The 16,301-nt window shown below is 42.8% G+C and overlaps 1 protein-coding gene across 2 annotated transcripts in view; it reads left to right on the top strand.

The window, feature by feature from the left end:
• arhgap10 (Rho GTPase activating protein 10) overlaps nt 1-16,301 on the top strand; it is a 282,472-nt gene that overhangs the window by 101,506 nt on the left and 164,665 nt on the right. For both annotated transcript variants that reach the window (XM_084318126.1, XM_084318127.1), the window contains exons 7-14: nt 239-343; nt 2,336-2,465; nt 3,502-3,608; nt 4,805-4,899; nt 12,062-12,143; nt 12,356-12,398; nt 13,180-13,248; nt 14,288-14,362. In XM_084318126.1, the coding sequence (XP_084174252.1) occupies nt 239-343; nt 2,336-2,465; nt 3,502-3,608; nt 4,805-4,899; nt 12,062-12,143; nt 12,356-12,398; nt 13,180-13,248; nt 14,288-14,362 (706 nt within the window). The remainder of the gene's footprint in view (nt 1-238; nt 344-2,335; nt 2,466-3,501; nt 3,609-4,804; nt 4,900-12,061; nt 12,144-12,355; nt 12,399-13,179; nt 13,249-14,287; nt 14,363-16,301) is intronic.

Genomic DNA, 16,301 nt, shown 5'->3' with positions numbered 1-16,301 from the left:
AGATCACAGGAAGCATGAGAGGTTCTGGAAGATCGTAATCACTATACCCGCTCTGGGCCCTATCTGGGGGGATTTTTTTTTTTACTGTAGTACTGACTTGGTAACCTAACAAAATGTAGTTGTGTTTCAATCTGGGTTCACTTTCAGTTGTTGACCCTCAAGAGGGCTCGCTCATACTTTGTCCATTCAGTCATTTTGTTCATCCAGTTTTCCTCCTTCTGCCTTGTTGTCTCTTCAGATGCTGGCCTTCTTCCAGACTGTCTTCACCTTCTATCACCAGGGCTTTGAGCTAGCGAAGGACTTCGACCATTATAAGACAGAGCTGCAGATCAATCTTCAGAATGTAAGGGAGCAGCAGTATTCAGTTTTCATCAATACAAGAGTTTTCTTTTTATCAACACTGTGAAAAAGATTTAATGGTCATCATTACACCTAAAACTATTTAGGTGACTAATTATGATCCACATATGGAGGGGGGGCGGACTATGAATCCATCTCTGTGTGTTAATTTGTTCATTGGTTTGTTAGTTCATTTTGTCACACTGTAACCTTGACTTTGTGCTGCTAGGGGGCAATTTGACTCTGCAGGGTGGAGTTACCCCTCTGGTCTAGGATCAGCTTTCCCTCCCCAAATCCTAACCTTAACCATTAGGGTGTAGGGGGAAATAACTGACCCCAGACCACACCGGGATTTACAGTCACTGTAGAATGTGGTGTCAGCCAATCAGCTTCCAGGATGGAAACAACCTGCAAAACAAATGCTAACCGTTACATGTATGTCCGGCAGCGTGGCTACATGAGTAGAGCTCCGGACTCATGATCAGAAGATCACCGGTTCAAGACCCGGTCAAGGCCATTGTTGGAAAGTGATGGTGTTGTCCAGCAGGGGGCACTCTGTCCTCTGGACTTGTCAGTAACAATGCCCCTGACTTATTACATTTTAAAATAAATCTATCTTTAAATGTATCTCCTTTTCATGCTGTCACAAACAAAGGTCTGATAAGACAAAATATATAATTCCACACACAGTGGCAATTCAAGGGAAACCTCCAACACTCTGGTCACTGGCAAAACGACACAATGAGGCACCCGGATGTGTGTCGCATGCCCGGTTTTTAAACCACCCGTCTACTGAGGCTGATTGCCGTCAGCCTGCCACTCCTCAGGCAATCGGCACAATCAGTGAGACGGGCGGCATCTGGGATAATGACCAACCCACGTACGTCACACAAACTAACAAAGATTATGCATCTTTTGATGTGTGCATTGGACCAGAAAGGTCAGGTCAGAAATCAGTGAGGGAGAGAGAAACCTGTATGTTAGCGTGAACAGGAGAGTTTTCTTCTTTAGAATTCTATGGTTTATCACCATAACATTCATTTACATTTACATTTAGTCATTTAGCTGACGCTTTTATCCAAAGCGACTTACAAGTTCTGTACGACAAGTCATCAGGAAGGGTACAACTCTATCAGCTGAGTAACAATGCTCATCAAAGTGTTGCGTGTTACAGTGTAGGTTAGTTTATTAGGACAAGTGCATGACAGTAAGGTTAGTTAGGGTTAGATACTGTAAATATAAGCACAGAACAGGGCTTTTCAGAGATGCCTATCTTCAGATGAGTGGAATCATCAGTGTAGGGGGTGTGAACAATTCACATTTTCTTTTAAAAAGGTAAACACAACAAAACATGTTAACCCTTTCACAACCACACTACAGAAGGTTAACCTTTCAAAATATGTTATGGGAAGTGTTGTTCACGCCCCCTACACTGATGATTCCACTCATCTGAAGATAGGCATCTCTGAAAAGCCCTGTTCTGTGCTTACAGACGCAGCGCTCAAAAATCAAACCAATTCTGCTGCTTGTCTGCTGCTTGTTGCTGCTTGTGTGCCACTTAAGTCTACTCAGGTGTTAATTTTCCGGGGGTGTTGGCTGGGGGAACAAAGGGAGGGTAGTTAACTTAAGTGCTTCCCCAGGGAGGGGGTCGGGGGCTACTGCCCTCAGACCCCCAAAATAATTTTTATATGGGCAGTCTGACTTGGGGTACTGACCATATATTAGTGTTGCAATGCATGATAAGTAAACAGTGAAAAAAGCTAAGAAATCTGATGGGGCTGGGACATTTGGGACGAATAAAAATTTAAGATGAAAATCTGCCCAGCCTGTGGGAGGAAGTGGAGGTGTGAAATCTGGCCCGGTCAAGAACAATAGAGGAGTGGTAGAGAGTGGTAGAGAGGCATGAGAGGTTTGAGTTTTGAGTGCTGTATCTGTATATTTACAGTATCTGAACAACCCATACAGGTCCATCTTTAAGTGTCTGTGTCTCTCCCAGACGAGGAGTAGGTTTGAGGGCACGCGGTCGGAGGTGTTTGAGCTGATGAAGAGGATCCGGGAAACTCCTCCGGAGTACAGGCAGACCAGCCCCATCAGCAGTGAAGGATACCTCTACGTCCAAGAGAAACGTAACACCCATTTTTTTGGTTTTCTATTAAATGACAGCATTCATAGAAAGCCTTTTCCATGGTCAAATCCTTTTCTTTCATATACAGTAGTAAGGCAGTGGTTCTTAACTAGTGTGCAGAGGCTCTCTGGTGAGTCCATTCAGGTGGGCCTTGGGATCTTACTCAAATGTAAAAAACTAAAATATGACATTGAAATAGATTTAAATCTATATTATAATATAATACAGATAATACAAATATCTTTCCTATAATAATACCTTTCCTATAATAATACCGTTCCTATAATAATACCATGCACCCAAGTGGCGACCCATGTAACTCGCTGTGTCGCGAAGCGGCCGACCTGGGTTCGATTCCCGGACCCGGTGTCCTTTGCCGAATGTCTCCCCCCGCTCTGTCTCCCGTTCTTCCTCTCTCTCTCTCTACCGGACTGCCCGGTAGAACAAACAAATAAAACAAATCTACCGGGGGCTCCAGTAGCTCACCGCATATCTCAGCGCTATTTCTGCGTCGGGGAAAACCGTGCTGCGTCACGGATCTGGTGGACTCCGAGTTCGATTCCCGGACCCGCCGTCATTTGCCAGAATGTCTTCCCCTGATCTATATCCCGTTTCACCCTGTATCTGTCGGTCATGCTTGACCAGAAAAGCGATAAACGCTAAAAAAGAAAGTTAAAAAAAAAGAAAAAAAAAAACATATTTAATTTTTTTTTTAATAAATAATACCTTTCCCAATCAAAGTTAAGCAATTTGGTTCCTTGGCCAGCAGCTACACATATAGCATAAGGTTTATTACCAAGATCAGTCTCTACACTTTATGATATTTACAAGCTAAATGATTAGGTTTGCCTCAACACTGTAGTTTCTTGTGTGTGTTCATGTGAGAGAGTGTGTATCTGTGAATAATCTAGGGCTATGACTAGGGTCAAGTCAAATGGTGAATTAGGAGAATACCAGCTGTGTTGAACAATAATGTTAACAACCCAGCTGCTGATGACTTATCAACCTGGCGCCCTGATCACGTCTGGTGTCTCCAGGCCCTCCGCCCTTCGGCTCCAGCTGGGTGAAGCGCTACTGCACATTTGTGAAGGAGCAGAAGATTCTGCACATGATGACCTTCGACCACAGGTCCGGAGGAAAGATTGTGAGTCGCCGTGGAAACACATACCACCACACACACTGCCACCTGTCACATCCATCAAATTACATCACCGTCTTCTCTAATATCTTCACCATGTAATTAGTCACCCCCCAATGATGGACTTAAAGGGGCACTTCACCGAAATACAATGCTGATTTATTTTGCACATAATCTCACACTCTTACACTTACAATAGCACCACACAATACCGTAGCAGACTACAAAGAGTGGCCCGTTCAGCCGAACGCACAATTGGAGGTGGGCTTCCCACTCTCCAAGACATTTACAACAAGTGTTGTAAGAGCAAGACCAAGAGAATAATAAAAGACTCTAGCCACCCAAACAACTGCCTCTTTGAACTGCTGCGGTCAGGCAAGCGATAGCGGAGTCTCATGGCAAGCACAGAGAGACTCAGAAAGAGCTTCTATCCCCAGGCCATCAGGATGCTCAATGACAATTAACACTATGTAACAAACCATCAAATACACTCACAGCACACACACCCAAACGTACACACCCACTTTAAATGGACAACTTACTGTAGCACCCACTTTACACACTAACACACTTTATATTTATTGCACCTCATTGCCAAGCCCTGCATCTTACCTTACCACCACAAGGTGGCACCACAAGCTACCTCATCCCATTTACCTCATCCCATTTATACTGTATTGTTACTCTGCATTGTATATTGTACATATGTATATTGAACATTTCTGTCTTGTTTACACTTGTTTAAGTACTTTACTTTCTATTTTATACTTATTATACTTTTTATAATGATCTATTTTTACCTAGCACACTCTCAGGAGCAAAACAGAAAGAAGCATTTCATACAAAAGTATCCTGTATTTCTGTATGACAACTAATAAAGAAACTTGAAACTTGAAACTTCCAAAAACTCTCAGGTTTGCACACATTCATTTAGTTTGACAGTTTTCGAGAGTAAATGGGTTTGAATATGGCCACCAGTGATGTCATCGGGGCATTGAATCCTTGTGTTGCATTAATTACAGCTCAATGAAAGGATATAGATAAAAAATAGCAATGCCTTGTCTTATAGGGACTGATACCATTTAATTGAGCTGTAATTAACATTAAGTGCCCCTTTAAAGAGTACTCTTACAATGACTGTCACCCAGAACCAACTAGAACCTATTTTGTAACCATGTGTTTCTCTCTCTTTTTCAACCCAGGGGGAGACGGAGTCTGTCATGCTCAAGTCCTGCCTCCGCAAAACCACAGACGTGCTGGACCGGAGGTTCTGTTTAGAGCTCGATATTACAGATCGGTACGACACACCTGTCAATCAAGACAACCGTTAACTGTGACAACTGTGAGAAAGAATTACATGTACTTCTCAATTCTCTCTCACATTATGCAACTCCAGGGCCTGTATTTATCAAGGAACTCAAAGTACGAGTGTTGATCTGAGATCAGCCATAGTGAGGTGTATAATATGGTTATGTAACCTGAGAAGTCTGATCCTAAGTTGTTAGTCCTACTCCTTTGAAAAATATGAGCCCTGATATTGGTTCTTCTGGATGTTTTTTTCCCCAACACTCTTCACAGTTGGAATGTACTCTGAGCTACCTGGCCGCTTCTTCTTGAGTAACCCTATTGGTCATAGCTGCAATTATCATTGATTTGACTCTACTCCCAGTCGGATCTGGCCAAAAGACTAGCAAACACATCCATTCACACCATGTTTCTAACTGTCACAGAACACAACAGTTGGCTTATGATGGCCCTTTCTCACTCACCATTCGGGGTTGAATCAGCACCGGGTCGCACCAGAAAAGGGTGTGTCCGTCTGAGTGAGAACGCTCCCCCCCGTCCCCGTCCCCCGCTGATTCGTCCCCGGGGGCGCTGAACCTGGACCGCTGAAATAGGTGGTTCCGGGTGCGCGCCAGTAGGAGCGGGGGCGTGGTGTACAAGCTTGTACCAAAACACGGGAGGCTTCTGTATCAACTTGCTGACACACACAGCGTCGTTACTGTAATGCTTCATGCTTGCTTGAATTTTGGGCAGATAAAAACACACAGCAACAACTGGACAATACCCACAAAAACGATATATATATATTTTTTATCCACTTTTTCTCCCATTTTCTATATTTTCTCCCATCCCAATTTCGTATCATCCAATTCAACCCTCCCCTGTCACGAACGAAGTTTCTTGCCTCCCACAAGCCGGCTGCAATGTGGACTAAGTCATACATAGCACAAGTCCCCTCCGGTACTTGAGGTAACAGCAGTCGCATCTTTTCACCTGCGCAGCTCGATCTCTCAGTGGCGAGGAGTAACGCGTGAGAGGCTCACGCTGCCCCCGACACTTCCTGATTCTACTGCGCAGGTGCACCAACCAACCTGTAGGAGTCGCTGTCCACAACGCCCGATCCCCACCCATCAGTTTCCCACCCCCTAATACGGCCAATGTGTATTAGTATGAACGACCAGCTAAACTGAAAGCAATGTGGAGCGCTCGGCTCGAACAGGCGAGCCCAGCGTCTCCGCATTCGTGGTGAGCGCCTTGCCCACTACGCCACGTAGCCGCCCACAAAAACGATATTTATGGGCAATTTGCGAGTTCAGACCTCAACCAAAACAAGCATGTGGAGCCTCACAGCTCAGTGGATGAAAACATGAAGCCACGTTACAAAGCACAACACTTCCCTGGCTCGCATTAGGCCAATATAATTGATGCGAGCAATGTTACTAGTAATAGGCTAAGCTAACTACCGTTAGCCGTTAGCTTAGCGTTAGCGTTTGCCATTGCTATGTCTACTATACTTTCTTGTTCGAATGCATTTATTTCTATAGACCAGTGGTGCCCAACCAGTCGGCTGTGATCGACCGGTAGATCAATGACATTCAATATAATTGATGCGAGCAATGTTACTAGTAATAGGCTAAGAGCAATGTTACTAGTAATAGGCTAAGCTAACTAGCATTAGCCGTTAGCTTAGCGTTAGCCCTGGAAAAGGCTCAAAAGCTGACTCCACAACACCAGTTCCATTTGTGAGAAAAGGGGGTGGGTTATATTGACAAGGCTTGACAACAGATGTTCAAATATAACTTTATTAGCTGATAAACATTCATTAACTTTATATCAGCATCCAGTCTCCACCACAGTGTGTTAAACTCTTCCTTCCTTTGTTGACGTTCGAGCGTGACATCATCGCCTACGGCAAGCTTACACGCTCAAAACACAAACCGTAAACAGAACCCGGAGCGAACCAAGACTGAAGTGTGTACACAAACTAGAGGGGTGAGAGGGGGGGGGGAGTTCGCACCCAAAGATGGAACAAGACAGAACAGAGCTGATTCGACCCCGATGGTGAGTGAGAAAGCACCCTGAAACTCCATGTCCCATTAACAGCTCTGCTAGAGGGAGGGACACACAGACACCCATACTGGTATTGGATATCTGACCGATACCAGGCCAACACAGGGGGCATTGGTACCTGAGAATGTCCCCACAATTCTAAAAGCATGGTGTATAACATGTTATAAATCAGAGGAAATTGATTTTCAGGTTTTTTGGCACATAGAAGCATTCTAGATCTCTGTAAAATGGATTACATCTCAATCGATTTTGTCCAATGGCCCCAAAGTAATGGTGTAAGTCTATACTCTTGAGTAAAAGTAACTGATCAGGTATCAGACAATACTGGAAGTCAATACTCAGAATTGGTATCGGTAGTGAGCAGTGATGCAGTGGTGGTACCACCCGGTACCACGCCGTCCTAGCAGTTCGCTGAGCAGAAGTGTGCGCAATCGCGCACGGATGTGTACCCGGCACTTATCTATCACCTAGTCTTTGCATAATAATAGGATACCATACTAACATAACAAAGAACGAGAAGAGCCAAACCAAAATACAAGCCCTCTGGGGGTTGATCTGTGGAGCTCTCACTATGTGACAATGGTCCCGACTGGAAGGATGAGACATTTCTTAAGTTGTGCTTCAGAAGGAAACCGTCCTTCTATAAACTGTAAGTTACATTGTTAATTTAGTTTGTATTTACTTTTTTAGTTTAAGTTAATTAAATTAAAAAAATTGTAACTACAATTACATTTAAAACATTGTTTGTTTTTCAACCATATCTGTTGACAATATAATTTCTTTATATATTGAAGGCTACATCCTGCTACCTTTTTCAGCCTCTTTATTTCAAGGCAATATTTACAAAAACTAAACTAAAACTAGTAATTTCCTACACAAACATGTTTCCTACTATTTATGCATAATAATCATCTGTTCTGTGCGACCGCGAGGGAACATGAATGCGTGCGCGGGAGCGCACGTGCACGTGGCGTCCAGGCAGTTCTGATATTACGACTGCACCACTGGTAGTGAGTGATGAAGTGAGTGATCTCCCTCACCACTAATCTGGATCAGGCGATACTTTTACTTATTCCCACTGAAACCATCAGCCAATGGGATGCTTACTGTATATGCGCAATCAACACCCTGTGAAGTCAGACTAGTGAAGAGGAAGTAATAGATCAGACAGTCTGTATCAGCCAATTATACCGGTTCTCTAGTCTGTATCAGCCAATTAGACCGGTTCTCTAGTCTGTATCAGCCAATCAGACCGGTTCTCTAGTCTGTATCAGCCAATCGGACTGGTACTCTAGTCTGTATCAGCCAATCAGACCGGTTCTCTAGTCTGTATCAGCCAATCGGACTGGTACTCTAGTCTGTATCAGCCAATCAGACCGGTTCTCTAGTCTGGATAGCCAATCGGACTGGTACTCTAGTCTGTATCAGCCAATTAGACCGGTTCTCTAGTCTGTATCAGCCAATCAGACCGGTTCTCTAGTCTGTATCAGCCAATCGGACTGGTACTCTAGTCTGTATCAGCTGGTACTTCAGGTATTCCAGTTCCACATGAGACCATGTGTTTACCATGGAGTGTACAGCTCTGTGTTGACTCAGTTTACCATAGAGTGTACAGCTCTGTGTTGATTCAGTTTACCATAGAGTACAGCTCTGTGTTGACTCAGTTTACCATAGTGTACAGCTCTGTGTTGACTCAGTTTACCATAGTGTACAGCTCTGTGTTGACTCAGTTTACCATAGAGTACAGCTCTATGTTGACTCAGTTTACCATAGAGTACAGCTCTGTGTTGACTCAGTTTACCATAGAGTACAGCTCTGTGTTGACTCAGTTTACCATAGAGTGTACAGCTCTGTGTTGACTCAGTTTACCATAGAGTGTACAGCTCTGTGTTGACTCAGTTTACCATAGAGTGTACAGCTCTGTGTTGACTCAGTTTACCATAGAGTGTACAACTCTGTGTTGACTCAGTTTACCATAGTGTACATCACTGTGTTGACTCAGTTTACCATAGTGTACATCACTGTGTTGACTCAGTTTACCATAGAGTACAGCCCTGTGTTGAGTTTGACTCAGTTTACCATAGAGTACAGCCCTGTGTCGGCTAGACCATCAGCGGGGGAGTGGGGGCAGGGCAGGAGGATTTGTCATGGAAGATTGGCCTCCCACACACATAGCTGGGAGGATTTGTCATGCTCCGCTGTGCCCTGCTGTAATAGATATCTCATTAAGTCACTCAACTCAACCTCCGCCGCTACCCTGCGGTATTAATAGAAAAGCAACACCCCCCCGGGCTCGGTATTGGAGTTAGAAGTACACGCAAAACCATCCCAGATGTCATGAATAACATGACATGCACCAGGTCCCCTAAGATAGCATTCATAATAATATACTGGCTGGTTGAGATGACTTAATGGAATGGTGTAGTGCCTTTGGCCTCGTATTTTGTTGCCAGAAATGATAAAAAGATGATTCAGTAGCTGGATGTGTAGAGCGTGTCACTAAGGCTGCTTTGACACCTGCCTTGTTTAGTCTGGTTGAATGGAACCCTGAAGTATTTACCACTTTGATTCATTTTGGGAAGTGTCAACACCCCCAATCGAATTCAGGTCTGCACCAGAAAACTGTCTGCAGCTAGGTCTGCCTGTAGAGGGTGGTCTCGGTTCGGTTCCAAGTGAACTTTGTTTGAGAAGTCATTGAGAATCAATGCAATACTTTTCAATGTTTCTCAGAATACATTTTAGTACCTTGCATGTTCACAATTACAAAATTATGTCATCATTCTAAACACATATTAAATTGCTAGGTAGCCCATAATCACAAACCATAAATTGGACAGTTGTATGTTGTAACATTGTTCAAGTTGAGGGGGAAATGACAAGATTCTGTTTATTCTCACACCTTAGAATTACATTTTGTTTCTATTACATCTAGTGGTGGGACTCTATTAAACATTTTAATCGAATTAATTCGAGACTTTATAGTTAATTAATCTAAATTAATCACATTTTAATCGCATATCAATATTTGATGTGAAAAGCAACATTTTTCAATTCAAATTAATTTTGGTATACGAGTGAATCAATGAATATACATTATACATACGTTTAAGCAGCAAAATCCTGTATTAGCTACTACACAGACCAAAAAGTGCAGCAATTTTAGGAATAATATATATAGCGCAAAGGACCTTTTCTAAACTCAAGCACTTTCGAGGTAAAAGTGAAACGCAGTACTTTCAAGTACATTCCAGAACAGTTGACCATTGAAAAAAATAACTCTTGATTGATCTCAATTTCTCTTATTTGATTTTTTTATGAACAAACCAGACTAAGAAAAAGTCATTTGTGATTTTTGTGAATTTTTTAAAAACTTTTTAATTCTTTCTGTAGTTAATTAATCTAAATGAATGCGATAAAGTCCCAGCCCTTACATCTATTACATGGGGACCTCTAGTCATTGGTAATAACTGGACTAGTATGACCTGGGGACCTCTAGTCATTAGTAATAACTGGACTAGTATTACCTGGCGACCTCTAGTCATTGGTAATAACTGGACTAGTATTACAGGGACCTCTAGTCATTAGTAATAACTGTACTAGTATGACCCGAGAACCTCTAGTCATTAGTAATAACAGGACTAGTATGACCTGATAACCTCTAGTCATTAGTAATAACTGAACTAGTATGACCTGATAACCTCTAGTCATTAGTAATAACTGAACTAGTATGACCTGATAACCTCTAGTCATTAGTAATAACTGAACTAGTATGACCTGATAACCTCTAGTCATTAGTAATAACTGAACTAGTATGACCTGGGGACCTGGACCTCTATACTCTGGGACACCTCAGTAAAAACGTATTCCGCGTGAATGCACATCTAGAAATCACAGAGGTCAGGGGGAGATGTTCTATTACCAAAAGTCCCCACACACCCTCATACTAGTCCAGTGAGAATAGGGAAGGGGAAATATTTTACACCACATGAAGAGATTTTGGGAGCTTTGTCTGTGTCCATTTTCAACTTGTTGGAGGCTAACTGGCTGACTGCACACTACTGAGGAGTTTTACTTTCACTCTCGGTTTCCAGGCTGTGCAGGAATAATTAAGTGTTGTGAATGAAGGATAAATAACCAAAAGGAAGCATAGTGGGAGAAAGGGTTAGAAAAAACAAGAGAAATACGAGAAAAACAGGACTGTTGGCAGGTAGTGATTATCTCCCTGAAACAGTGTCTTCCATCATTGCTACATATCAGAGCCAATACGTAAGAGAGGCAGCTGTTTCTCTGCATCTTTCACACAGAGCAAAAGCAGGCTTATTGCCAACTTCATGACTAGGTTAGAAGGTGGCATTTTGGTGGACATTTGGACTAAAGGCTGGTCTGACCCTTTCACACAGAACATGAAGCCAGCGTTTTTCTCCTATCTGGAATACTTGTTTGAGTGAACATCCTCAGCAACATTTAAACACAAGAATAAGTTAGCTGATGAGCAGCCGATGCTACAGTATGCCATAGACTTTAGTATCTTGGCAATTATCAAAATTAGTTTTAGCACCTTAACTGCACAGGCATGGGTTGTTCCCTCATAACTTATTAAATCTGAAATCAGTCATTAGAGGTGTAACGATGCATCGATTAGTTGAAATGCATCGATTCTAATGCGTTCGATTCGATGCATCGATTTGAATATGTTAGAATCGATTATAATCGAAATTAATCGAAATAAACAATTTTTTTTTAAATGTTTACATTTAGTTTTTTAATGTTTTTTTTGTGTGTGTATTGTTTTTATTGACCTATAGTCCATTTATGCTGAGTGAATCAGTTCCCCCAGCAACATTTGTGTATTACATTTTTTTGGGGGAATTAACTGACAACGATATGACTCCATGGTCTGTAGCATCCATTTCATCTGTCATACTGTTTTTTAAAGTCTGAAAAGTTGATTCTGTGGTTGTTTCTCTCGTTCTCTCTCTCCCCCCCTCTCTCTCTCGTTCTCCCCCCCCCTCTCTATCTCTATCTCTATCTCTATCTCTCTCTCTCTCTCTCTCCTCTCTCTTTCTCTTTCTTTCTCTTTCTCTTTCTCTTTCTCTCTCTCTCAGTCCAGGGACAGTCCTCACAGTACAGGCCCTGTCAGAGGACGATCATAGGTTTTGGATGCAGGCTATGGGTGGGAAGGAACCGGTGAGTCACGCCAGTCATAATAATAACCATGTCATCATCTCACACTCAACGCTCAGCTTAATGTTGGCCTAGAAGCCCTGTGCTATTAAACTGTAATCTTCCTGCAAAATAACAGTCTTTCAGTTCTAAAATACGTTTTACTTGCTATCTGGCAAGATGACAACTTTTGACAATTAACTAAGATTTTGTTGTTTTTTGTACACTTTCGATAGATTGCGCATTACCTTGCAAGGACTTATTCCAAAGAAAGAGGAAGTAAGTATCTAGCTTTAGCAGTGAATCACTTTATTTAGTTAAAACTGTTTATTTTTTTTTCCACATGATGATTGGGGATGCACTGATACAGATTCTGAATCCTGAACAGTAAACACCAATCTGATCCATTACTTAAACTGAACAGTACATACAGACCATTAGTCTGGGACCATTTGCAAATATAATATATTTTTCCATTTATTTTCCGTGAGCCAGAAGTGCAGAAAATACACTCACTTGATTGACTTTTTTGATACTCACTATGACTCTGTTTTAGCCTGGTATCAGACGGATATCTGATGACCCTGTTTTAGCCTGGTATCAGATGGATATCTGATGACCCTGTTTAGCCTGGTATCAGATGGATATCTGATGACCCTGTTTTAGCCTGGTATCAGACGGATATCTGATGACCCTGTTTTAGCCTGGTATCAACTGATATCTGATGACCCTGATGAAAGTATCTGTGTCGGTGCACCCTATGCTGAGTATATGTACAAATCAGAGGTGCATGAGACCTCTAGTAGAGGATGCATAGCAATTGAATTGAACCCTTGCACTGAAGAACCATATAAATTGTAATCTGAAGTGCTGAAGTTAATCTAAATCACTTGGGAGTATGAATGTGATACAGTATATCACAAGAAACTATGCAACACCAACTGTCTTTAACTAGATAATAACATTTGAAAACATTGTTCCTCTGAAATCTTAAAACGCACTTATATGGTTCTTTCTTTGTCTGAGGTACTCAATTAATTCTGTTTCCTGCACTCTGCAGTCAACGCCCAGCTGGATGACGTGGGCTTGTCTTTTGTGAAGAACTCCATCAGTGCCATTGAGACAAGAGGTGAGTTTCTTTAGACTGACGTGGTGATAATTTAGGAGCTTAATTGGCTGCCACAGTGTTAAAATACTGGGTAATAATGTTAGAGTTTAACCTGCTTGGATGGAAGGTGGAGTGAGAAGTGATGTGTGTGCAGTATCTTTCTCTCTACACCAGGGGGCAGACTTGCTCCAGTATTGGACCAAAGACGAGCATTTTCTGGCAGCTGCATCAACAGCATTAATTGTAGCAGTGTAGAATATTTAGTAGGACTACTGCTGATTTGTATAGGAAATGTAATTCAAACTATTTAAATAGATTGCTACTATTGATTTCACCTCATGAAAAAAGCTCAATCACGACAGCCCACTAAAATATATTTTCACAACAGCCACATACTTTTGCTTCTGTAGTCTAGTTTCACACTCACTCCCGCAATGTCGGAATTACAGAGACAACTACACTCGTAACTTAGTTGCAGTTGTAGACTGCAGATATTGTCATTTTCTTGTTAAGTCACATGGAGTGTTATTATACCGTGCAATTTAGATGCGGTTTCAGTTGCATGCAAGTTGCTTGTGTAAGGGCTTATCTACATGCCCCCCCCCATCTCATGCACCCTCAAATCCATTGTATTCAATGTAGACGCCACTCAAAAGCAAGCGTGACACCGTTGCCGTGTGCATGGTGGCTCCCTGAGATTAAAAAAAATAACTAAAAAACATCTCAACTTTTTTGGAATGTCTCTATAACATAATGAAAAAACAAATCAACCTTTCCTTTCCCTGAACTGAGAAGTTGATCATACAAGTGCAGGCCTTATAACTGAGCTAATGGAGCTGATAAGTGATCGTCATCGCCTTCTGAAAGGTGGTTGATTTCGGTCGCTTAGCAACCTCAGGAACAGCCTGTCTCGGTGCCCCTGAAAATAGGCACCCGGCTCACTGGGATAAAAGGCAGATCAACTGACACACCTCACGTTTTCCAGGCAGTCAAAGCCACACAGCATGTGCCTGGGACTAACATTGTTGGGAGTGTGACACGCTATCTGTTTTCTCCTCAGGTATCAATGACCAAGGCCTGTACAGAGTGGTGGGAGTCAGCTCCAAGGTCCAGAAACTGCTGGTGCTTATGATTGGTGAGATACAAAATAATAATAAAATATAAAAAGTAATGGTGGGTCACCAGAACAGCAAGAACACTGCCACCACTTATAGTGAAAATGGGGTATTATAAAAATAAATAATAATCTCCTCCCAAACATGTTTAGGATGATTATTATTATTATTTAAAAACATTTTCAAGATAAAGAATCCTAAGAGCGTTTTCTTCCCTTAGGGGGCTTTCACACTAGCCATCGGGGTCGAATCAGAGCGCGATTGCACCAAAATATCACGTGATGAGAACGCTCCCCCGTCCCCGGGGACGCTGATTCGCTCCAAACCTGGACCGCTGGAATAGGTGGTCTCGGATGCGAACCAGCGTCCCCGACAAGGAGCGGGGCGTGGTGTGCAAGCTTACTGTAATGCTTTCATGTTTGCTTGAATTTTGGGCAGATAAAAACATACAGCAACAACTGGACAATACCCACAAAAACTATATTTATGGGCAATTTGGCGAGTTCAGACCTCAACCAAACAAGCATGTTGATTGTTGAGCCTCACGGCTCAGTGGATGAAAACTTCGAGATGAAGCCACGTTACAAGCCCAAGACTTCCCTGGCTCGCATTAGGCCTGGCAATTTTTTTGCCATTGCTATGTCTATACATTGGTTTCTTGTTCGAATGCATTTATTTCTATAGACCAGTGGTGCCCAACCAGTCGGCCGTGATCGACCAGTAGATTGCTGGCTGATTTTCAAGTAGACCGCGAGATTATTTTTATATAACATCGAGTATGTTGTCACGTCGTGGCTGAGATGAGGCTTGCTTTAGCGCAGAGCTTTCCTCTCATTTCATTATAGACACAGACCAGCGCGGACCTTCAATGACATGCAATTGTAATTTCATTACACAGACCAGCGCGGACCTTCAATGACATGCAATATAATAATTGACGCGAGCAATGGGCTAACGTTAGCTGCTAACTAAGTTATCCCATGACTAGGCTAAGCTAACTAGCGTTAGCCGCTAACCCTGAAAAACGCTCAAAGCGGACTCCACAACACCAGTTCCATTCGTGAGAAAAGGGGGTGGGTTATATTGACGAGGCTTGACAACAGAGTTTCAAAGCTAACTTCATATTTATTGGTTATTCGTTTGAATCGTTTCTTTATATCGGGCATCCAGTTTCCATCACTGTGTGTTCAACTCTTTATGTGCTGACGTTCAAGTGTGACATCATCGCCTACGGCAGCTTACACGCTCAAAACGCAAACCGTAAACAAAACCCGAAGCGAACCAAGACTGCAGTGTGTATACAAACCAGAGGGGGGAGAGGGAGGGGGGGAGTTCGCACTCAGGGACGGAGCGAGGACGGAGCGGAGCACCCGTTCCTAATGAGAAAGCCCCCTTACACTACAACCTTGCACCACAACCAAAACTGGGACACATGTGGTACCCCCCCACCCCCCCCAAATACTCCCAAGCAGCACTCCTAAGAGAAACAGTGAAAGTGATCCAGTCTGTATGGCAGTCGGCAGCGTCTCCCACAGAGTGACACCCCAGAGCTCATTGGCATTCAACTGTGCTTCTGCCAGGGAGCCCAGCAGGGAGACCGAGTCCCTCCTATGGCCGTCCTTGCAGGGACATTTACTTGGCTTTTGGTTCATTAGTGCATACTAGCTAGAAATCACACTCCAACACCCCCCCCCCCCCCCCCCCCCCCACCCCCCTGCATCTACTTTTGGTTCACTCGCTCACTTAAATACTCAACTCACTCACTCACCTAAATACTCAACTCACTCACTCACATAAATACTCAACTCACTCACTCACTCACATGAATACTCAACTCACTCACCTAAATACTCAACTCACTCACTCACATAAATACTCAACTCACTCACTCACTCACATAAATACTCAACTCACTCACTCACTCACATAAATACTCAACTCACTCACTCACTCACATAA

Source organism: Notolepis coatsorum (genome assembly GCF_963971535.1).
Source record: "Notolepis coatsorum genome assembly, chromosome: 7".
In the NCBI taxonomy this organism is placed as follows: domain Eukaryota; kingdom Metazoa; phylum Chordata; class Actinopteri; order Aulopiformes; family Paralepididae; genus Notolepis; species Notolepis coatsorum.
This window is presented reverse-complemented; position numbering and strand designations above follow the sequence as displayed.